The sequence below is a fragment of the Neolamprologus brichardi genome, chromosome 23, assembly GCF_056152115.1.
Source record: "Neolamprologus brichardi isolate AB-2024 chromosome 23, ASM5615211v1, whole genome shotgun sequence".
Lineage (NCBI taxonomy): Eukaryota > Metazoa > Chordata > Actinopteri > Cichliformes > Cichlidae > Neolamprologus > Neolamprologus brichardi.
Window position 1 is genome coordinate 7,202,811 of NC_142125.1, and position 24,536 is coordinate 7,227,346.

The following is a 24,536-nucleotide window of genomic DNA, read 5'->3' on the forward strand; positions in this document are numbered from 1 at the left end:
GCTACAGGATACCGATTTTCCTTTCCATTCCTGGCTTCACAGGTGGTCTCTGTGTCTAACAACAAAGCATCTCTGTACAAATATGTGTTTCCTTCTGAGCTCGAACGCCCCACGCTGGCTATCATTGGTCTAGTGCAGCCAGTGGAAATCTATTATGCCTATCTCCAAGTTGCAGGCCAGGTGGGCCACACGTGTCTTTAAAGGTCAGAGTTTAATTAATTTAATTAATGACCACAGTGGCACGAGTATGCCGGCTTGTACACATACACGAGAGACACGAGAGTTCTTCTTTACTGATGTTTACTGTGCTTCTCTTAACGTACACAGGTACACCGTAGAACTGGTGAATACAAATGTACAAGAAAATTATATTTCAGCATTAAAACATATTACAATATAAAATTCACAAAATATAAACAAACATACCACTTTGGCCTGCAAGTAGACAAACCGGTGTAATTGGAACTTAGGACTTATTTCTTCTTTCTTAGCTTGACTTTTACACGGCTAGACCGTCACCATGAGCAGCTTCTCTGTAGTGATGGGTCGTTCGCGAACGAAATGGCTCTTAGAGCCGACTCTTTGAAGTGAACGACGCGAGCCGGCTTCTTATTGGGAGCCGTGAGGTGTTTTTTTTTTTTTTCTTTCTCTCACCCTCTCTCTCGCCCTTTTTTCCGCTAAACTCGCACGCGCGGCCTGTACTTTGCGCTGGGCAGAGGGGGGAGGGGCGTTAGTTACACTCGCAGTAGCACAAGATCAGAGCCAGAGAGAAAGAGAGCGAGGGACAACAACGTCACATTAGAAAGGTATAGTAATCATCCACTATTTTCAGTTGCAGATGATAAAGGATTCAGAAATCATGCAGGCCCATATGACAGAGAATGTGCATCTTCTTTTTGTTTTAATATTTTAATTTATATTTAATTGTGTTGTGGTTTGCAGTGTTTTGTGTTGTTTCAAGGTAAATTTGTTTAAAAGGAAAAAGCTGAAATTTTAAATAGTTAAAAGTTTAAAATGTAAATAGTTGTTCTTTGTATTATATGATTTATTTATTACATTTTATGTGGAGTGAATAAATAAAGTATATTTATGGTGGCCCTTAGAGACAAAGCACGTACAAACTCCAAAACACGTAAAAACTCCAAAACGCGTAAAAACTCCAAAACGCGTAAAAACTCCAAAACGCGTAAAAACTCAGACGCACTTACAAACTCCAAAACACGTACAAACTCAGAATCAAGTACAAAAGCCAACAGAAGTGCTCCAGGATGCTAGGGCGCAGTGTTGAGCTTTTGTTACCTAGTGGCTACACAAGCCAGGAAGTATCAACAACCGGATTTGGTGTGTGGTAGTAACAGGTAAATGATTTTTTTTTTAATTATTTGAATAAATATGAGTGCTTGTCTATAAATACACAAACAATACACACATGCTTTCAATTGTGTAATTTAAGTGATCTGGGTAGCTCTGTTTTGGAAGTTCAGTTCATGCTAGAAATGTGTTTTGGAGTTTGTACGTGCTTTTTGGAGTTTGTATATGCTTTAGAGTTTGTACGTGCTTTGTCTCTAGGGGCCATATATAAACATATATAAATAAAACCACTTTTTTTACATTAGTAATTCCTTTTCTGCATAATTTTATATTATTGTTAATGATTAAATAATTAAAGCAACAAAACAACCTGAAGAGCCGGTTGGGAGCCGAAAGAGCCGGCTCTTTTTAGTGAGCCGAGCCGAAAGAGCCGGAAATCCCATCACTACTTCTCTGACCTTACTTCCCAAAACAGGAAGTGACCTCTGCCCTTACCTTATACTTACAAAATTGACCGGTCATTTTCCATCTATCAAATTAACTTTACACCAATCCGGTAGGCAAAAAAGGAAAATGTTAACATACTCAACACAAAAATAAAACATACAAAATAAAATGCGTTAATTACATTATCATTACAAGAGCTCCGCCTAGTGGTCAAATACTAACATAACAACTGTTACAACGAGGACCACAGTAGACCTTCTAATAGTATAATAGTACTAATGTTAACGAAGAGGCTGCATTAGACTGTTTTTAACAATGAAAGACATGAGTTTTTAAAATATACATTCTGGATTTGTTTAACTCTGCACTAGAATCTGAACAGAAGTGTTTCTGCAGCCATCTTAAAATTTTGCTTTTTGTTTTTTAATTTTATTTTCTGGCAAATAACTCAGCCAACAATCTGTGGTCGTTCCAGTAGCCAGTAATGAAATTTTCCAATAAAATTTCTAATAAATCATTTCCATAAGTCTACATGTTTTCTACAGTTACTTTATCGCTACTTGTGGCTTTTGCTTAGAGTGTCAAGCTTAAGAGTCCATGATTTTCTTTCTTCTTTTAAAGTATTTATTTTTTTAGGGCTCAAAGATTTGTGTCATGTTTAGAGGCAGGACTCACGCCCACGGCTGAATACAGTGCATTTATTCACAGTCAACAGAAAAAACACTGTTCAAAAAACATCTTAGCAGTTGGAAGGTCCAGTCTCCACAAGGCTTCCTTTTAGATGCAGACAAAGTAACTTTGTCACACCAGAGTCAGCTCACAACTGGATATCTCACAATTTCTAAATGATGTGCACAGGGACAGACCAGTTAACGTATCTTCACAATTAACCCAAAAAAATAGGAGCAGGAGCATCGCTTCATTTACCGCTTTCAAGGCAACAATCCAGCAAAGACTGATCACTGCTCCTTCCTTATGAAGCTGCCCAAACACGATCATCAGAGCAGGTGTGTTACTGCCACCAGGTGTGTGTCTGAAACTTGGTCCCCACAATGCACAAAGGCCAGTGCATACACACACACAAACACACATAAATGCACACAAACAGGGAAAATGAGAGAATGGAGACACAGACTAAAACACCACAACAATTGGCAGGTTGAACGCTGAGGACTTGCGGTACCCTGACAGTTTTTTAACACTTAAAGGTTGATTTAGTAATGCATGAAAACATACGCAAGCATATCAGTGCTGTTTGACAGTGTTTCATTAGAAGTAGCAAAGTAAGTAAAAAAAACAACAACATTTAAGCAGTGTCACTGTGGTATTTGAAGCACGAAATGTCCCTGCTTCCTTAAAATCCTTTACTTACCTCTCAGCTGGTCCAACATATAACAAAGCTTGATACTGCTTGAGGTTTGTTGCTGAATTTTCAGTTGAAACTGGTATTGACATAAATGACTGCTTGGAAAAACTTTCAGTTGCCACTGTAGAATTCAGCTTGTGGCACATAATTTGAAGAGGGAATTGATGCTGCTTACTTTGTCTGGCTGTTTCTGAAATTTAGGGTCATGCGTTTCATGGTGGAAAGCTGAACCAGGTCATTTTGAAACAGTCACGTCTGACATTGGACGTTGGACTTTAACAACTCAAAAACAAAACCAAGCTTTTCATTCCAAGACCCTGGGTAGTCAGTGTAGGAGCCATATGAGTTGTTCCTTTTTTGACTAAGTGGGTTGGTTTAAATGGACTCACTGTATTGGTGCACGGGTGTGGGGCGTGTCTCTTGGGTGTGGTAGATGATAAATGTGGTTGCACTCACCTGTTCACAGCACCTGATGTTGATGAGCAGAAAGGTAGGGTGAGCATGAGGCAAAACTTTCTGTTGACCGCAGCTTGAGCGCAGCTTGAATGACTTTGATGTATTTTAACTGGAACTTGATGGTTTTTGTATATTTGTGCACTAATTGATGCCATAGGCCAAGTTGTAATTTGGCATAGTAGTTAGTGCTAGTGATGGGCAGATGAAGCTTCATGAAGCACTGAAGCTTTTCATCCAATTGGTTCACCCCAGTGCAAAGCGTCTTGAGGCTTCATTTGCTCTAGTAGGACATCTACTGGACGTAAAAATATTAGTTGGCATGAATTTGAAGAGTGTGGCCTTTTACACACAGCCTGTAAATGTCAACAACAAAAGGAGTGTGTAAACCATGTATATTGTAGTGATAGCAGTATACTATGTATATTTATACTGGCAGTATGGAAAATGATTATTTGGAAATGATCATTTACTGTGAGGTTGGGGTGTGGACAGTGGTTGTGCTTTTGTAACGTTGAGGTATGGACAGCTACACACTGAGGCTTTGAGCCTCAGTCCTGCCCACATTTTATTCTGTAAAAACTAAATTTTCACTGCTTTTATGACCTTTTTAGTGGGGAGAACATAGCTAGGATTTAATGATTGAACAAATCTTTTAAATCCTTTGTCCTCAACAATGCTAAATGGCTGGGAGCCCTCAATCACCATGCTAACCAGGTCTTCATCTATTTGAGATTGTTCTCCTGAGGAAAGACAACAAAAACAAAGCACAAATATAAATATCACACACGTAACTTATTACAGTTGTATGATATTGTTATATAATTTAGTAACATTACTGCATGCTATATTATCATGACATTTGATGGCTCACCTGGTCTTGCTCCACAATCTGTGTTCCCCTTATTCTCATGCAAAGCTGGACAGCAGTGCCTAAGCATGGATGAGGTGTTGTTGTTATATCCCAGCTCCCTGGCACATAGCAAACACTTCACCTTGTACAAAAGCCGCTTAACATAAATTGTATTGCACCATCAGTATTATGAAAATACATCTTCTGTAGAAATTTACATACCTTGTTGGGAGGAATAAGATCAAAATGTTCCCACACAGGGGAGGACATCCTCCTCTTCTTAGCTGGCTCCATTCTCTCCTGACTTTCTCTCCTCACTCTCATAAACCTCCAAACTCTCACTAACCGCAACTCTCCATCAAACACGTACATTTTGAATGAAGTCTGAGGGGTTTATATCGCTGTCATAGCTCGCAGCAAAGTTCGAACCACTTCATGAACCAGTCACGTGGTACAGCCGGGCAGCGAGGCTTCGGACGTCATCATTTTCAGCTCTTCTCATAAATGAAGCAAGCCTCGAAAAGCGCATCGCGGAAACGCCCCCTAAATTACTCGACACAAGCTTTGAAGCCTTGATACAGAACGTCACATCACTAGTTAGTGCAGTTCTTTGTGAGATGCAGTTATTTGTTTGTGCAGTCTGTGCATTTGTTTAATAGTTAATCCCAGGCACTGATTTGTATATTGGACAGTTGCATGTGGAATAAAAGGAGCAAATGGTACAGAAGTGTATTTTATGTGTTTATTGTTGCGCGTCATCTGTGTCCTCATGTTTAGCCTGCCGCGGCCATAGGTTGGAGGAGCCGCAATAGTCAGTCCCACTTTTCCTCTGATACAAGACATCATACCTCTATCATATAACCTGTTAGGTATAGGGCTTTATGAAAGGTGCCACTCCTTGACTTGAGCCCCCAGAAAACCCTAAAAATGTAACAGTTTCATTTGAGTCCAGAACATTTCGTATCCTTTTTTTCTTTTTTAACAGTCTTTAGACTTACAGAAGTAAACATATATTAGTATGACAGTTTTACAATGAGGCTTACTTTTTTATGCAGAAAAAGATCTTGAGTGAGCTTGTAAATTCACACTGACGTTATCAGAGATGGGCAGTAACGCGTTACTTGTAACGCGTTACTGTAATCCGATTACTTTTTTCAAGTAACGAGTAAAGTAAGGGATTACTATTGCAAAAACGGTAATTAGATTACCGTTACTTTCCCGTAGGAACGCTGCGTTACTAAAACCGTGATTTTCTTGCGAGAATGTCTCATGACAGTGAGGTAAGCGAGTGTGATGTTCGTGACAACAGCTGTGTGCAGATCAACAATGGATAATATATCGAGTGCGGGAGAGAGTATGAGCGTGCAGCGTTTAAAGCGTGGAAGTACTGACCTTACTTTGAGTTTGATTCCGTAAAAAGTGACAAAAACATTAGTGTCCGCTGTGCGTGGGAAGAAAACTTCTTTTTACAGCGGAAAAAAAAAAACCCTAAACTTCCAAGCAAGCACCAAGTAGCTACGACGTAATGAGAAACTCACAGAGAAACTGCGGTATCCTTCCACTGACCGCTGCGGCACACCTGCACCAGGATAAACCTCCGCCTACTCTACTCCTGCTTTACAGGTGAAAATAGAGCAAAAGGACCGCTAGTCTTTGACTTTATTATTTTTTTGTGTTTACACTCACTCTTTCAGATGCAAGTAAAACACAGCAGAAAATAAATAATGTGTGTGTGTGTGTGTGTGCTGGAATGTGCAGAAAATAGGTTTAAATGTTAAACTAATTTCTTCCAGTCAGAGAATGGTGCATATAATTAAAATTTTGCTTCATGCATAAAGTTAAAAGATTAAAACTAACAAAACAAGTTTTAAAAAGAGACTTTTCCATTTGATTACATTTTGTATGATGGATTATGTAGAAAAAGTAGAATTGGGCTGAAAGATCTATCGCTTTATCACCTATTCAGGTTGTAAATCATGTTTTTAAAAAGTAACTAAGTAATTAATTACTTTTGAAAATAAGTAATCAGTAAAGTAACGGGATTACTTTTTTGGGGAAGTAATCAGTAATTAATTACTGATTACTTTTTTCAAGTAACTTGACCAACACTGGACGTTATACACGGTTGGATTTCTGTAAATAAATAACCAGAACAAACCACTGATCACACCGGTTGGCTGACAGCGGGATCCGTGCCTTCTAAAGACAAACACAGCATGTAGTATCTCCGGATGACTGTTAAATGCAGCATGTAACATGAAGTTTTTCATGTTACATGCTTTGGAAATTGAGTGCAAAACACAACAAAAGGAAAAATTCATGAACATAAAATAAAAAAGAAATCTGAATGTAGCTATTTTATCTTTTCTTCCTCTTTTGTAATAGAATATCTCCTTTTGTGCTCTTGTGCTTTGTGAACTAAGGTCACATCAAAGGTAGGAAACGAGCATATGCGATCGCAGCTGATGAGTGCTTCCTGGAACAGATTTAAAGTCGATGATTGCGGCTGTCGGAGACTGTTTGTACTGTCCGTGCAGTCTGGAAAAGTTTGGCAACGATTGCACTCTTTATTGAGTTGTCTGCGTTGTGTGGCGTTTCGAACAGCTAATAAACATATTAAGTCACTTTGATTTTTGCCAAGTTTTAAATGTGGCACATATTCAGTATTAGAGGAAGTGTTTTTTCGGCAGTAATGTAAACATAACTGGAGAGCCTGAGATTTAACGGGGGAAATGAATGTAACGTTGTTGTTACTCTTGTTTTCTGCACAACTTCCTGCTCTGCGCAGCTCATTGGCTGCAGCTTCTTGTTAACTGTAAACATATTTTGCACTGTCTCCTTCGCAGAGCTGCAGTATGACCCGTCGTGTGGCAGTGATCGGAGGAGGGTCTTCGGGTCTGGCTTGCATAAAGTGCTGTTTGGATGAGGGGCTGGAGCCTGTGTGCTTCGAAAGCAGCGATGACATTGGTGGTCTGTGGAGGTTTAAGGTTGGCTGACGCTATGTGAATCACTTTACTTTTGGTCATGTTTTATTATTTTTTATACATATGAAGTGGATTTTCTTCATTTCGGGGGCACATGGTGCGCACTGAGACTCAGAATTTGATCCGAAATAAATATTATGCTGAAAATGGTGCGGGCACAATTCTCAAGCTCATATACAACCTTGAGCACTGATTTATTGCGTGATAAGTGACAGTGCACAAGGGTTGAAGCACTGTTTTGAATCAGATATCTTGTTTGCTCAGTGACAAAACAAGTATTTAGATTTCTTACTTGAGAAAAAGTGGTAATCCTTCTCAAGAAGCCTAATACCTAGTTCAAAAGTTTTAGCATTAAATATTCTCAATTTCAATAATTATCAGTAATACAGCAGATTATATTGGGAAATGTAAACTCTAAAATAAATGGTGTGAAAAACAAAGTACAATGTTTGCATCATAATATTTATTAGACGCGTAAAAACATAGATATAATTAAACTACAAATGCAATAAAACTGTACTCAGGCCTCTGACGAGCATTGAAAGAGTAATGGTGCTTCAGCTCTTTTATTTATTTATTTATTTATTTATTAACTTTAGGAGAATCCAGAGCCAGACAGGGCCAGCATCTACCACTCTGTCATCATCAACACCTCAAAGGAGAGGATGTGTTTCAGTGACTTTCCCATCCCTGCACACTTCCCAAACTTCATGCACAATTCCCTCATCATGGACTACTTTCGGCTGTATGCTGACCACTTCCAGCTCACCAAGCACATACGCTTTAATGTAAGAATGCTTTATGATGTCTGAAATGATAAATTGTATCACATAATTAAAAGATAAATAATTTAAATTAAATCCTAATTACTACATCATTAATTTCATAGAAAAAAATATTTTGTTCTTTCCCCCGTGTCTGTCTTTCTGTTGTCCAGACCAAAGTCTTGCAGGTGAAGCAGAAATCAGATTTTTCTCATTCAGGCGAGTGGGTTGTTGAAACGGAGAACAAGGATGGCAAGAAAGAGAAACACATTTTTGAAGCTGTGATGATCTGTATTGGACATCACTGCAACCCCAATATGCCTCTTCATGACTTTCCAGGTGACCCTTGGCCTACAATCGATTACATCTTGGGAATTGTTATTGTTTAAATCAACCCTTGACACTTTCACGTATCTTCAAATATAGGTCAGAGCAGAAGTATTGAAACATTTTGTCTACCCACCATAAGTTTGTCTTATTTTATTCAGGCATTGAAACTTTCACGGGGAAGTATTTCCACAGCAGAGACTACAAGACTCCCGAGGAGTGGAGGAATAAAAAGGTCGTGGTGATTGGAATTGGAAACTCTGGAGGAGACATAGCAGTGGAACTGAGTAGAGTCACCAAGCAGGTTGGAATGAGTTGGTCGCATCATTAGAGTAAGAATGTGTCTGAACTGATTTAGTATTTAACATGTGAAACTTCATGATTCTCACAGTTTTAAAGCTGAATCCAATATAAATACAAGCATGTAAAACCAGACAATGGGCATAATTATTTAACTTTTACATCTTCTTAATCCTTTATTTACATATTAGTAATATTAGTAGTTTAGAAAGTAAAAATTGAGACAATTCAGACAGAAGCAACAAGAGGGCTAACTACTCTTTCTTTTCTTCAAAGCTTTACCTGAGCACTCGAAGAGGAGCCTGGGTTCTGAACAGAGTTGGAGACAATGGGGTGCCCCTTGACCTGACTTTTAATAGAATCCTAGACATTCTGAAGAAAATCCTTCCCTTTGATTTTTTATGTAGTATGGCAGAGAGTCGGCTCAACCAAAGATTCAATCATGGTCTTTACAATCTAAAGCCAAAACACAGGTACTGTATTTGTAGCTAGTATAGAATGTAATATAATCTGCCACGTTAGATTTTTCCAAGTGGTTGTTCTAAGACAAAAATTATGGCCTTTTTGTGCTCACCTTTGTCCTTCTGAACAGTGGCACACACCGGAAGCAGCGTGATGTGTTAGCGGCATGCAATATTTTGCTTTTTTAGGTGTATCATGCACCTCTTAAGTTTTGTAACCTGGCACAGTCAAGCTGGATGAGTGGTTTGGCCATTTCAGTGATCTATCAGTGCAGGTTCTCAGAAAAGTCCCAGCTTATGCGTCTGCAGATGCTTCAGCAGCTGGAAAAGATGAGAATTTTCTGCATGCAGTCACTTTGCTTCCTGTATTGATTACTGCATATATCATCACTGTTGCCTTTTTTCCCTGAGCAGTGACACATATTGTTCAGGATACGATCAACTCTGACACATTTTAAGCACCATTATTAATTTTGATGGGGCTGTGATGGCGTCAATGTTGGTGTTATTTTATGCAACAACAGTGCAATGTCCAGTGTAAACAACCAGTTCAAAGTATGAAACTTCTGGCTACAAATGTTGGTCCCACAACAACAACCCCTTGTCAAAATCAGTGCCTTACAACGTTGACATTTTCTGATATTCACGTTTGCAATTAGATTTTTTTGTATAAATAAAATAATATGAAAAAACTCCTTTCTGAATTTTTTTGTATTTTTGACTTTTTTATTTCAGGCTGTTCAGCCAACATCCCACAGTGAATGATGAGCTTCCCAACCGCATCCTCTCTGGAACAGTTCAGGTGAAACCCAACATCCACAGATTTCAAGGTTCCAGTGTGGAGTTTGATGATGGAAGTGTAGTGGAAGATGTTGACCTGGTGGTAGGTCTGGAATTACATACTTTTCTTCACCTTCATAGAGATCAGTGAAATTGACTTTTGACTAACATGGACCGCTGTCTTTCAGGTGTTTGCTACAGGATACCAGTTTTCCTTTCCATTCCTGGCTTCACAGGTGGTCTCTGTGTCTAACAACAAAGCATCTCTGTACAAATATGTGTTTCCTCCTGAACTCGAACGCCCCACGCTGGCTATCATTGGTCTGGTGCAGCCAGTGGGAGCTGTTATGCCCATCTCTGAGATGCAGGCCAGATGGGCTACACGTGTCTTCAAAGGTAAAAATGACTTTTTCTTTAACACAGCTTTTTCTCATCACTCAGGATTTTAGACTTTTTATAGAGTTGTTATTTTTACTACAGTAAACGGCTTTGTCCCCTTTCAAACAGGCTGCATAAAGCTTCCTCCATCAGCTGCCATGCTAAAAGATATTCAGTGCAAGCAGAAGGCCATGGCTCAAAGGTAATGAAGTGGATTTACTCAGCTTTATAGAAACCCATATTTAAGATCAGCATTTTCATATGTTCAACTCAAACTTTTTTAGGTATGTCACCAGTCAGAGACACACCATCCAGGTGGACTACATCAGCTACATGGATGAAATAGCAGAGCTAGTGGGAGTTCAACCCAACATCTCAAGGATGCTGCTGACTGACCCCAGGCTGGGAATGAATGTGCTCTTTGGTCCCTGCACGCCGTACCAGTATCGTCTCAGGGGGCCAGGAAAGTGGGCTGGAGCCCGCCAGGCAATCCTCACTCAGTGGGAGAGAATGGCTCAACCTATGCAGACCAGGCAATGCGATGAGCCCAAACCCAGGAGATCGTATAAGTGGCCTCTGTTTCTGTCGGCTGTTGCTGTGGGCTCGGCTGCCTACATTAGCAAGAACAACTTTCCAGCTTTCCTCCAGGATCCCACTGCTTTGCTGGGCAGGGTTAAAATGTACCTGCCTACACAATGATGGAAAATTCATAACTCATCAGCTTACTAAGTGAGTGATGCAATTGTATATTAACATCAAAGGCCAGCTGATCTTAAATGACTAAAAGCTACAGTTACAGCTACATTCATGTGTATTGTTTCAGGTTTCTTGCTTTATGCCTTCAGAATTGTGTAACTGGATAGATCTCCTTTTTTAATTACACAATTTCTGCAGGTTATTTGTTTTAACACTTAACAGGATGCTGTGACATAGAATCTAATTTGAGCCGATTAAAAAAAGAAAATTGTTTTCCAACAAAAAAATACATTAATAGCGCTTTAATCCAGATTTGTTTGCAATATAAGAGCATAAACATGGGTAAAAAGAAATTATGCTAGCACAGAATGCCATTGTAGAGGGTAAACTGTTGTTATCCTTTTTTTAACATCAGCACTGTTACTCTACATTGACATGCTGCTCTGTTCTTTAATTATATTAATTGAAGTATTCAAATGTTTTTACAACATTACTGATACACAGCACAGATGGTTTACTATTGTTTCTTTCAAATAAAAATAAATCGCAGTGTTGTCACATCTTTCACTACATTGTGTTGTTTTATCCTTTACTATGTTCCAGTGACTCTAAAGTATGAAAAACAGGACTCATAACTATAAATAAAAGTTCAGCACTTGAAACAAATCCATTTTCATGTCTTTTATTAGTAAATAAATCTTTTAAGCCACAAAGATCTGAGATTGTTTGCTGAAAAAATAAAGATCTCTTTTCTCTGCTTTGACTTGGTATTAATACTAAAGACCGGTGCAAACACGCCTCTGTCTTGATGGTGATTGATTGATTATGCCTTCAATTGTCACTTGCAATGTTATACGTACATCTTACCTGTAGTGAAATGGGACCCCTTCTGACCATACATACATTATTGGGGTGCTCAGGAGGTAGAGCGGGTCAGCTGCTGATGAGAAGGTTTGATCCCTGGCTCCCCCAGTTTGCATGCCAAATATCCTTGGGCAAGATACTTGCTCTCCGATGCTTCCATCGGAGTATGAATGCGTATGAACGATACTTAGAAAGCACTCAAAGTAGTATAGATAATAGTGCTTGTGTGAATGGGTGTGTGTGGGGTGAATGCGGCGTGTTGTCTAGAGCGCTTTGAGTACTCCAGGAGGCCAGAAAAGTGCTATATAAGAATCAGTCCATTTACCATCATTGTTTGCAATGATAATGGATGAAGCTTCAGTTTTACAGCTGAATTGAACTTTCAGTTAACTTTCTAGTGTAGATTGTTAATAACTCAACACAATCTAAACCCAAAGTACAGGTACTGTGTTTGTAGCTAGTATAGGATGTAATATAATCTGCCATGTTAGATTTTTCCAAGTGGTTGTTCTAAGACAAAAATTATGGCCTTTTTGTGCTCACCTTTGCGCTTCTCATGAACAGTTGCACACACATGAAGTGTGTGTTACAGTTGCTGACGTGCAGTGTTTATTGCGCACGTCTTCACTTTTATATTCTGGCACTCACAGCTGGAACAATCAAGCTGGAGACTCGAGTGTGTGAGTGGCTTGGTCATTTCAGTGATATATAAGTCCAGGTTCTCAGAAGGTCCCAGCTTATGCATATGCAGATGCTTCAGCAGCTGAAAAAGACAAGATTTTTCCAGATAAAAATTTTCCACAGTTTTTCAGCCTCTGCGTACAGTCACTTTGCTTCCCTTATTGATTACTTCCTATATCAGCACCTCTGTATCAGCAGAGGGTTTTTTTTCTGTGTTATTATATATTATATATATAGTTTTGTATTTCTGGTGTTCAGCAATAAAGCTGCCTTTTGAGTTCTTTTGAGTTGGTCTTATCACCTGACTAAATGTAGAGTCAGAATACTCCAAAGAGCATTTTGTGGAGGAATGTTACGCGTGGCTATCATTGGTCTAGTGCAGCCAGTGGAAATCTATTATGCCTATCTCCAAGTTGCAGGCCAGGTGGGCCACACGTGTCTTTAAAGGTCAGAGTTTAATTTAAAATACTTTTTTTTTTCAACTTAGGCATTTACAGGTTTTCATTATTACTAAAGTAAACTGTTGTGTTCTTTAACAGGCTGCATAAAGCTTCCTTCTGTAGTTGTTATGCTAAAAGATATACAGTGGAAACAGGCAGCCATGGCTCAAAGGTAATAAAGTATATTTACTTGATTTTGTGGTTGCTTAAATATATAGGATCTGTAACACGCCACTTTTTGTTCTGCACATGTTCAACCTAAATATCATTTTCAGGTATGTCACCAGTCAGAGACACACCATCCAGGTGGACTCTGTTAGTTACATGGATGAAATAGCAGAGCTAGTGGGAGTTCAACCCAACATCCCAAGGATGCTGCTGACTGACCCCAGGCTGGGAATGAATGTGCTCTTTGGTCCCTGCACGCCGTACCAGTATCGTCTCAGGGGCCAGGAAAGTGGGCTGGAGCCCGGCAGGCAATCCTCACTCAGTGGGAGAGAGTGATTCAACCTATGCAGACCAGGCAATGCGATGAGCCCAAACCCAGGAAATCATATAAGTGGCCTCTGCTTCTGTCGGCTGCTGCTTTGTCCTTCACTGTCTATGTTAAAAGGAACAACCTTCCAGCTTTCCTTCAGGATCCCACTGCTTTGCTATACAGGCTTAAAATATGATGAAATTGAAAATCCAGAACTGATCAGTTTTAACTTTGTGCACAGGCAATGAAAGTTTAATCAGTTTACTTGGCTGAAGTCAGCCAGGCCATCCTCACATAGTGAGAACGACTGGTTCGACTTCCAATGACCACAGTGGCACGAGGACCACAGTAGACCTTCTAATAGTATAATAGTACTAATGTTAATGAACAGGCTGCATTAGACTGTTTTTAACAATAAAAGACATGAGTTTTTAAAATATACATTCTGGCAGGAAAAAATATTTCCACAGCAGAGACTACAAGACTCCTGAGGAGTGGAGAGATAAAAAGGTCATAGTGATTGGAATTGGAAACTCTGGAGCAGAAATAGGAGTGGAACTGAGTAGAGTCACCAAGCAGGTTGGACTGAGATGAACTGATTCCTCATTTAACATTTTTTTAAAAAAAATAATAATAATAATTTACCCCAAAATTCATTCAGTTAAATTCAGTTCTGTCATTTTTGGACCTGAACCCATACCACCAAAACATACACCTTATACATGAATTATTAACCTATTAGTAGTTCAGACGCTACCAATATGATGAGAATTACATTAAAAAAATATACCAAGAACCAGAGCAATGGCTGGCAATGATTAATTTCATCCTAGGTTTACCTGAGCACTCGAAGGGGGAGCCTAGATTCTGAACAGACTTGGGGATAATGGGATTCCCATTGACTTGTATTTTAACAGAGTGTTCGACTTTCTAAGGAAAACTGTTCCCTTTGTTTTTTTCTGTAGTCTGGGAGAGAGACGACTGAACATAATATTTGATCATGCTCTGTACAATCTAAAGCCAAAGCACAGGTATTGTGTTATGTGGGATTATAATATTACCTTATGCCATGTTAGACCCCTAATTAAAGATTGTGAATTATTATGTAGTTTTAGTTTGCATTATTCTCCTGAATTAGAAGGTGATAACTATTACATTTGTTAAACTGATTTGCATTACATTAGACTGCTGATTTATTGTGAATGAATGATATTGTTTTATGATGCATTATACTGCTGAGCTATAAGAAATACTGTTTGCAGAAAGTCATCGCCTTATTTGTCTGATTAGAAGAGAACAGAGCATACTGGACAGGTTTTCTGCCCCATCTCAGCAGGAGCAGATAAACAGGGAGCCAAGGTCGTAGCTTGGGCGCCATGTGAGAGAAAGAATGTGAATGTTTAGGCTTTTATGATTAGGTGGGGGCCACTAGAGGCTACAAGAGTTTGATCAATGCTCCACCATTTGGAGATCTGATGCTGTCTGCGTACAGTGTCCATCTCCCACGCGTGTACATTAAAATCATCGTTTGACTCAACCCGGCCAGACCAGTGTTGTTATTTTGGTTTTCCTCTTGTATCCATCTCCAATATTTTGAATCCGTAACAGTTAATATCTACAACTGCACTTTATATTTGTAATGCAGTAGGCAGACTCCCTTGAATCTTGTGTTGAGCAAATCTTTATTACTATTTCGATGACTTTATTGCATTTCTTCCTATCAGATATTTTGGACAAAAACTTGGCTTCATGATTGCATGACTGGAAAGCCAGTAAATTCATTTTTTTCATCATATCAGTAGGGCAACGTTTAACTTTCCATTTCAGGCTGTTTAGCCAATATCCAACATTAAATGATGAGCTTCCCAACCGCATCCTCTCTGGAACAATTCAAGTGAAACCCAACATCTGCAGATTTCAAGGTTCCAGTGTGGACTTTGATAATGGCAGTGCAGTGGAAGATGTTGAGCTGGTGGTAGGTCTGAAATTACCTACTTTTCTTCACCTTCAGCGGTCCTGACTAACATGGACCGCTGTCTTTCAGGTGTTTGCTACAGGATACCGGTTTTCCTTTCCATTCCTGGCTTCACAGGTGGTCTCTGTGTCTAACAACAAAGCATCTCTGTACAAATATGTGTTTCCTCCTGAGCTCGAACGCCCCACGCTGGCTATCATTGGTCTAGTGCAGCCAGTGGAAATCTATTATGCCTATCTCCAAGTTCCAGGCCAGGTGGGCCACACGTGTCTTTAAAGGTCAGAGTTTAATTAATTTAATTAATGACCACAGTGGCACGAGTATGCCGGCTTGTACACATACACGAGAGACACGAGAGTTCTTCTTTACTGATGTTTACTGTGCTTCTCTTAACGTACACAGGTACACCGTAGAACTGGTGAATACAAATGTACAAGAAAATTATATTTCAGCATTAAAACATATTACAATATAAAATTCACAAAATATAAACAAACATACCACTTTGGCCTGCAAGTAGACAAACCGGTGTAATTGGAACTTCGGACTTCTTTCTTCTTTCTTAGCTTGACTTTTACACGGCTAGACCGTCACCATGAGCAGCTTCTCTGACCTTACTTCCCAAAACAGGAAGTGACCTCTGCCCTTACCTTATACTTACAAAATTAACCGGTTATTTTCCATCTATCAAATTAACTTTACACCAATCCGGTAGGCAAAAAAGGAAAATGTTAACATACTCAACACAAAAATAAAACATACAAAATAAAATGCGTTAGTTACATTATCATTACAAGAGCTCCGCCTAGTGGTCAAATACTAACATAACAACTGTTACAACGAGGACCACAGTAGACCTTCTAACAGTATAATAGTACTAATGTTAACGAAGAGGCTGCATTAGACTGTTTTTAACAGTGAAAGACATGAGTTTTTAAAATATACATTCTGGATTTGTTTAACTCTGCACTAGAATCTGAACAGAAGTGTTTCTGCAGCCATCTTAAAATTTTGCTTTTTGTTTTTTAATTTTATTTTCTGGCAAATAACTCAGCCAACAATCTGTGGTCGTTCCAGTAGCCAGTAATGAAATTTTCCAATAAAATTTCTAATAAATCATTTCCATAAATCTACATGTTTTCTACAGTTACTTTATGGCTTCTTGTGGCTTTTGCTTAGAGTGTCAAGCTTAAGAGTCCATGATTTTCTTTCTTCTTTTAAAGTATTTATTTTTTTAGGGCTCAAAGATTTGAGATGTTTAGAGGCAGGACTCATGCCCACGGCTGAATACAGTGCATTTATTCACAGTCAACAGAAAAAACACAGTTCAAAAAACATCTTAGCAGTTGGAAGGTCCAGTCTCCACAAGGCTTCCTTTTAGATGCAGACAAAGTAACTTTGTCACACCAGAGTCAGCTCACCACTGGATATCTCACAATTTCTAAATGATGTGCACAGGGACAGACCAGTTAACGTATCTTCACAATTAACCCAAATAAAATAGGAGCAGGAGCATCGCTTCATTTACCGCTTTCAAGGCAACAATCCAGCAAAGACTGATCCACTGCTCCTTCCTTATGAAGCTGCCCAAACACGATCATCAGAGCAGGTGTGTTACTGCCACCAGGTGTGTGTCTGAAACTTGGTCCCCACAATGCACAAAGGCCAGTGCATACACACATAAATACACACAAACAGGGAAAATGAGAGAATGGAGACACAGACTAAAACACCACAACAATTGGCAGGTTGAACGCTGAGGACTTGCGGTACCCTGACAGTTTTTTAACACTTAAAGGCTGATTTAGTAATGCATGAAAACATACGCAAGCATATCACTGCTGTTTGACAGTGTTTCATTAGAAGTAGCAAAGTAAGTATATAAAAAAAAACATTTAAGCAGTGTCACTGTGGTATTTGAAGCACGAAATATCCCTGCTTCCTTAAAATCCTTTACTTGCCTCTCAGCTGGTCCAACATATAACAAAGCTTGATACTGCTTGAGGTTTGTTGCTGAATTTTCAGTGCTTGTGGCACATAATTTGAAGAGGGAATTGATGCTGCTTCACTTTGTCTGGCTGTTTCTGAAATTTAGGATCATGCGTTTCATGGTGGAAAACTGAACCAGGTCATTTTGAAACAGTCACGTCTGACATTGGACGTTGGACTTTAACAACTCGATAACAAAACCAAGCTTTTCATTCCAAGACCCTGGGTAGTTAGTCCCACTTTTCCTCTGATACAAAGACATCATATCTCTATCATATAACCTGTTAGGTATAGGGCTTTATGAAAGGCTTGACTTTAGCCCCCAGAAAACCCTAAAAATGTAACTATTTCATTTGAGTCCAGAACATTTCGTATCCTTTTTTTCTTTTTTAACACAGTCTTTAGACTTACAGAAGTAAACATATATTAGTATGACAGTTTTACAATGAGGCTTACTTTTTCATGCAGAAAAAGATCTTGAGTGAGCTTGTAAATTCACACTGACGTTATACACGGTTGGATTTCTGTAAATAAATAACCAGAACAAACCACTGATCACACCGGTTGGCTGGCAGCGGGATCCGTGCCTTCTAAAGACAAACACAGCATGTAGTATCTCCGGATGACGGTTAAATGCAGCATGTAACATGAAGTTTTTCATGTTACATGCTTTGGAAATTGAGTGCAAAACACAACAAAAGGAAAAATTCATGAACACAAAATAAAAAATAAATCTGAATGTAGTTATTTTATCTTGTTTTCTTCCTCTTTTGTAATAGAATATCTCCTTTTGTGCTCTTGCGCTTTGTGAACTATTATTTTTCTATTTTTATAGGTGTGTTGTGCACATCAGTCCTGCCATGCAGAGGCGTTGTCTGTTTGCTTTTCCCTCGGTCTTATTCTGACGCCACAGTGAATCAAGGGTCAGTATGCTACTTTATAAATTCAGGGGAGCAGCTCTCGCTCCGCCCACAGTTGAGTTGCTTGCTGCACGATAAACATTGTTTCTTTCTTCGAGGCATCAAAGGTAGGAAACGAGCATATGCGATCGCAGCTGATGAGTGCTTCCTGGAACAGATTTAAAGTCGATGATTGCGGCTGTCTGAGACTGTTTGTACTGTCCGTGCAGTCTGGAAAAGTTTGGCAACGATTGCACTCTTTATTGAGTTGTCTGCGTTGTGTGGCGTTTCGAACAGCTAATGAACATATTAAGTCACTTTGATTTTTGCCAAGTTTTAAATGTGGCCCATATTCAGTATTAGAGGAAGTGTTTTTCGGCAGTAATGTAAACATAACTGGAGAGCCTGCGATTTAACGGGGGAAATGAATGTAACGTTGTTGTTACTCTTGTTTTCTGCACAACTTCCTGCTCTGCGCAGCTCATTGGCTGCAGCTTCTTGTTAACTGTAAACATATTTTGCACTGTCTCCTTCGCAGAGCTGCAGTATGACCCGTCGTGTGGCAGTGATCGGAGGAGGGTCTTCGGGTCTGGCTTGCATAAAGTGCTGTTTGGATGAGGGGCTGGAGCCTGTGTGCTTCGAAAGCAGCGATGACATTGGTGGGCTGTGGAGGTTTAAGGTTGGCTGACGCCATGTGAATCACTTTACTTTTGGTCATGTTTTATCATTTTTCATACATATGAAGTGGATTTTCTTCATTTCGGGGGCACATGGTGCGCATTGAGACTCGGAATTTGATCCGAAATAAATATTATGCTGAAAATGGTGCGGGCACAATTTTCAAGCTCATATACAACCTTGAGCACTGATTTATTGCGTGATAAGTGACAGTGCACAAGGGTTGAAGCACTGTTTTGAATCAGATATCTTGTTTGCTCAGTGACAAAACAAGTATTTAGATTTCTTACTTGAGAAAAAGTGGTAATCCTTCTCAAGAAGCCTAATACCTAGTTCAAAAGTTTTAGCATTAAATATTCTTAATTTCAATAATTATCAGGAATACAGCAGATTATATTGGGAAATATAAACTCTAAAATAAATGGTGTGAAAAACAAAGTACAATATTTGCATCATAATATTTATTAGACGCATAAAAACATAGATATAATTAAACTACAAATGCAATAAAACTGTACTCAGGCCTCTGACGAGCATTGAAAGAGTAATGGTGCTTCAGCTCATTTATTTATTTATTTATTTATTAACTTTAGGAGAATCCAGAGCCAGACAGGGCCAGCATCTACCACTCTGTCATCATCAACACCTCAAAGGAGATGATGTGTTTCAGTGACTTTCCCATCCCTGCACACTTCCCAAACTTCATGCACAACTCCCTCATCATGGACTACTTTCGGCTGTATGCTGACCACTTCCAGCTCACCAAGCACATACGCTTTAATGTAAGAATGCTTTATGATGTCTGAAATGATAAATTGTATCACATAATTAAAAAATAAATAAATAAAATTAAATCCTAATTACTACAACATTAATTTCATAGAGAAAAAATACTTTGTTCTGTCCCCTTGCGCCTGTCTTTCTGTTGTCCAGACCAAAGTCTTGCAGGTGAAGCAGAAATCAGATTTTTCTCATTCAGGCGAGTGGGTTGTTGAAACGGAGAACAAGGATGGCAAGAAAGAGAAACACATTTTTGAAGCTGTGATGATCTGTATTGGACATCACTGCAACCCCAATATGCCTCTTCATGACTTTCCAGGTAACCGTTGGCCAACAATCGATTACATCTTAGTTACCTTAAGGGGGAAAAAAACTACTGACTCTGCAGTTGTAGCAAGATGAAGAGGGAATTGTGTTATTGTTTAAATCAACCCTTGACACTTTCACGTATCTTCAAATATAGGTCAGAGCAGAAGTATTGAAACATTTTGTCTACCCACCATAAGTTTGTCTTATTTTCTTCAGGCATTGAAACTTTCACGGGGAAGTATTTCCACAGCAGAGACTACAAGACTCCCGAGGAGTGGAGGAATAAAAAGGTCGTGGTGATTGGAATTGGAAACTCTGGAGGAGACATAGCAGTGGAACTGAGTAGAGTCACCAAGCAGGTTGGAATGAGTTGGTCGCATCATTAGAGTAAGAATGTGTCTGAACTGATTTAGTATTTAACATGTGAAACTTCATGATTCTCACAGTTTTAAAGCTGAATCCAATATAAATACAAGCATGTAAAACCAAACAATGGGCAGAATTATTTAACTTTTACATCTTCTTAATGCTTTATTTACATATTAGTAATTAGTAATATTAGTAGTTTAGAAAGTAAAAATTGAGACAATTCAGACAGAAGCAACAAGAGAGCTAACTACTCTTTCTTTTCTTCAAAGCTTTACCTGAGCACTCGAAGAGGAGCCTGGGTTCTGAACAGAGTTGGAGACAATGGGGTGCCCCTTGACCTGACTTTTAATAGAATCCTGGAGATTCTGAGGAAAATCCTTCCCTTTGATTTTTTATGTAGTATGGCAGAGAGTCGGCTCAACCAAAGATTCAATCATGGCCTTTACAATCTAAAGCCAAAACACAGGTACTGTATTTGTAGCTAGTATAGAATGTAATATAATCTGCCACGTTAGATTTTTCCAAGTGGTTGTTCTAAGACAAAAATTATGGCCATTTTGTGCTCACCTTTGTCCTTCTGAACAGTGGCACACACCGGAAGCAGTGTGATGTGTTAGCGGCATGCAATATTTTGCTTTTTTAGGTGTTATTTTATGCAACAACAGTGCAATGTCCAGTGTAAACAACCAGTTCAAAGTATGAAACTTCTGGCTGAAAATGTTGGTCCCACAACAACAACCCCTTGTCAAAATCAGTGCCTGACAACGTTGACATTTTCTGATATTCATGTTTGCAATTAGATTTTTTTTGTATAAATAAAATAATATGAAAAAACTCCTTTCTGAATTTGTTTTGTATTTTTGACTTTTTATTTCAGGCTGTTCAGCCAACATCCCACAGTGAATGATGAGCTTCCCAACCGCATCCTCTCTGGAACAGTTCAGGTGAAACCCAACATCCGCAGATTTCAAGGTTCCAGTGTGGAGTTTGATGATGGCAGTGTAGTGGAAGATGTTGACCTGGTGGTAGGTCTGGAATTACATACTTTTCTTCACCTTCATAGAGATCAGTGAAATTGACTTCTGACTAACATGGACCGCTGTCTTTCAGGTGTTTGCTACAGGATACCAGTTTTCCTTTCCATTCCTGGCTTCACAGGTGGTCTCTGTGTCTAACAACAAAGCATCTCTGTACAAATATGTGTTTCCTCCTGAGCTCGAACGCCCCACGCTGGCTATCATTGGTCTAATACAGCCACTGGGAGCCGTTATGCCCATCTCTGAGATGCAGGCCAGATGGGCTACACGTGTCTTCAAAGGTAAAAATGACTTTTTCTTTAACACAGCTTTTTCTCATCACTCAAGATTTTAGACTTTTTATAGAGTTGTTATTTTTACTACAGTAAACAGCTTTGTCCCCTTTCAAACAGGCTGCATAAAGCTTCCTCCATCAGCTGCCATGCTAAAAGATATTCAGTGTAAGCAGGAGGCCATGGCTCAAAGGTAATGAAGTGGATTTACTCAGCTTTATAGAAACCTACGTTTAAGATCTGCATCTTCATATGTTCAACTCAAACTTTTTTAGGTATGTCACCAGTCAGAGACACACCATCCAGGTGGACTACATCAGCTACATGGATGAAATAGCAGAGCTAGTGGGAGTTCAACCCAACATCTCAAGGATGCTGCTGACTGACCCCAGGCTGGGAATGAATGTGCTCTTTGGTCCCTGCACGCCGTACCAGTATCGTCTCAGGGGGCCAGGAAAGTGGGCTGGAGCCCGCCAGGCCATCCTCACTCAGTGGGAAAGAATGGCTCAACCTATGCAGACCAGGCAATGCGATGAGCCCAAACCCAGGAGATCGTATAAGTGGCCTCTGTTTCTGTCGGCTGTTGCTGTGGGCTCGGCTGCCTACATTAGCAAGAACAACTTTCCAGCTTTCCTCCAGGATCCCACTGCTTTGCTGGACAGGGTTAAAATGTACCTGCCTACACAATGATGGAAAATTCATAACTCATCAGCTTACTAAGTGAGTGATGCAATTGTATATTAACATCAAAGGCCAGCTGATCTTAAATGACTAAAAGCTACAGTTACAGCTACATTCATGTGTATTGTTTCAGGTTTCTTGCTTTATACCTTCAGAATTGTGTAACTGGATAGATCTCCTTTTTTAATTACACAATTTCTGCAGGCTTTTTGTTTTAACACTTAACAGGATGCTGTGACATAGAATCTAATTTGAGCCGATTAAAAAAGAAAAAAAATTGTTTTCCAACAAAAAAAAGACATTAATAGCGCTTCAATCCAGATTTGTTTGCAATATAAGAGCATAAACATGGGTAAAAAGAAATTATGCTAGCACAGAATGCCATTGTAGAGGGGTAAACTGTTGTTATCCTTTTTTTAACATCAGCACTGTTACTCTACATTGACATGCTGCTCTGTTTTCTTTCATTATATTAATTGAAGTATTCAAATGTTTTTACAACATTACTGATACACAGCACAGATGGTTTACTATTGTTTCTTTCAAATAAAAATAAATCACAGTGTTGTCACATCTTTCACTACATTGTGTTGTTTTATCCATTACTATGTTCCAGTGACTCTAAAGTATGAAAAACAGGACTCATAACTATAAATAAAAGTTCAGCACTTGAAACAAATCCATTTTCATGTCTTTTATTAGTAAATAAATCTTTTAAGCCACAAAGATCTGAGATTGTTTGCTGAAAAAATAAAGATCTCTTTTCTCTGCTTTGACTTGGTATTAATACCAAAGACCAGTGCAAACACGCCTCTGTCTTGATGGTGATTGATTGATTGATTATGCCTTCAATTGTCACTTGCAATGTTATACGTACATCTTACCTGTAGTGAAATGGGACCCCTTCCGACCATACATACATTATTGGGGTGCTCAGGAGGTAGAGCGGGTCAGCTGCTGATGAGAAGGTTTGATCCCTGGCTCCCCCAGTTTGCATGCCAAATATCCTTGGGCAAGATACTTGCTCTCCGATGCTTCCATCGGAGTATGAATGCGTATGAACGATACTTAGAAAGCACTCAAAGTAGTATAGATAATAGAGCTTGTGTGAATGGGTGTGTGTGGGGTGAATGCGGCGTGTTGTCTAGAGCGCTTTGAGTACTCCAGGAGGCCAGAAAACCTCTATATAAGAATCAGTCCATTTACCATCATTGTTTGCAATGATAATGGATGAAGCTTCAGTTTTAAAGCTGAAATGAACTTTCAGTTAACTTTCTAGTGTAGAATGTTAATAACTCAACACAATCTAAACCCAAAGCAGAGTTAAAGCATCTGACAAGGATGCCTCCTGGGTCAGGTGTTTCGGGCATGTCCCACTGGGAAGCAGACCCAGGACACACTGGAGAGATTATATCTCTTGGCTCGCCTGAGAACACCTTGGCGTTTCCCTGGAGAAGTTGGAGGAGGTGGCCATATGTTCTGCCTGCTTGCCTACCTGCTTAGTTCCATGTGTATTCCCAGTTTAGTTAGTTTTGTATTTCTGGTGTTCAGCAATAAAGCTGCCTTTTGAGTTCTTTTGAGTTGGTCTTATCACATGACTAAATGTAGAGTCAGAATACTCCAAAGAGCATTTTGTGGAGGAATGGTAAATGGTCTGTATTTGTATAGCGCTTTACTAGTCCCTAAGGACCCCAAAGCACTTTACATATCCAGTCATCCACCCATTCGCACACTGGTGATGGCAAGCTACATTGTAGCCACAGCCACCCTGGGGCGCACTGACAGAGGCGATGTTGCCTTGCAACATTAAATTACCTGGGAACGTGAAATCCAAAGCCAGAGTGGACTACAGCTATGGCCAAAACAAGCGTTAAGTTTGGCAGTGATAGCTCTTCCAAGCAAACACTGGTAAAAATCATTTATGAAAAGAAATAGGGGCAAACTTCCTGTTGCATACAGCTCCA

General features: G+C 39.4%; 2 protein-coding genes across 3 annotated transcripts; both read left to right on the top strand.

Moving 5' to 3' along the window:
• The first annotated feature begins 717 nt into the window (after window positions 1-717).
• LOC148096001 (flavin-containing monooxygenase 5-like) lies at window positions 718-11,498 on the top strand. 2 transcript variants are annotated; one of them, XM_087836422.1, is made up of 10 exons: window positions 718-806; window positions 7,277-7,417; window positions 8,014-8,202; window positions 8,352-8,517; window positions 8,667-8,809; window positions 9,082-9,278; window positions 10,002-10,149; window positions 10,235-10,442; window positions 10,554-10,626; window positions 10,709-11,498. In XM_087836422.1, the coding sequence occupies exons 2-10, from the start codon at window positions 7,286-7,288 to the stop codon at window positions 11,121-11,123; spliced, it is 1,671 nt and encodes a 556-aa protein (XP_087692548.1). In that variant the 5' UTR covers window positions 718-806; window positions 7,277-7,285; the 3' UTR covers window positions 11,124-11,498. The 2 variants fall into 2 exon arrangements, with proteins under 2 accessions (XP_087692548.1, XP_087692547.1); XM_087836421.1 differs by lacking the exon at window positions 718-806 and adding an exon at window positions 6,890-7,168.
• A 6,990-nt stretch (window positions 11,499-18,488) lies between these two features.
• Window positions 18,489-23,251, top strand: LOC118453373 (flavin-containing monooxygenase 5-like). The gene is made up of 10 exons (XM_087836357.1): window positions 18,489-18,574; window positions 18,985-19,125; window positions 19,718-19,906; window positions 20,058-20,223; window positions 20,430-20,572; window positions 20,852-21,048; window positions 21,460-21,607; window positions 21,693-21,900; window positions 22,012-22,084; window positions 22,167-23,251. Exons 2-10 carry the CDS (start codon window positions 18,994-18,996, stop codon window positions 22,579-22,581), a joined length of 1,671 nt encoding a protein of 556 aa, XP_087692483.1. The 5' UTR covers window positions 18,489-18,574; window positions 18,985-18,993; the 3' UTR covers window positions 22,582-23,251.
• Window positions 23,252-24,536: the final 1,285 nt, after the last annotated feature.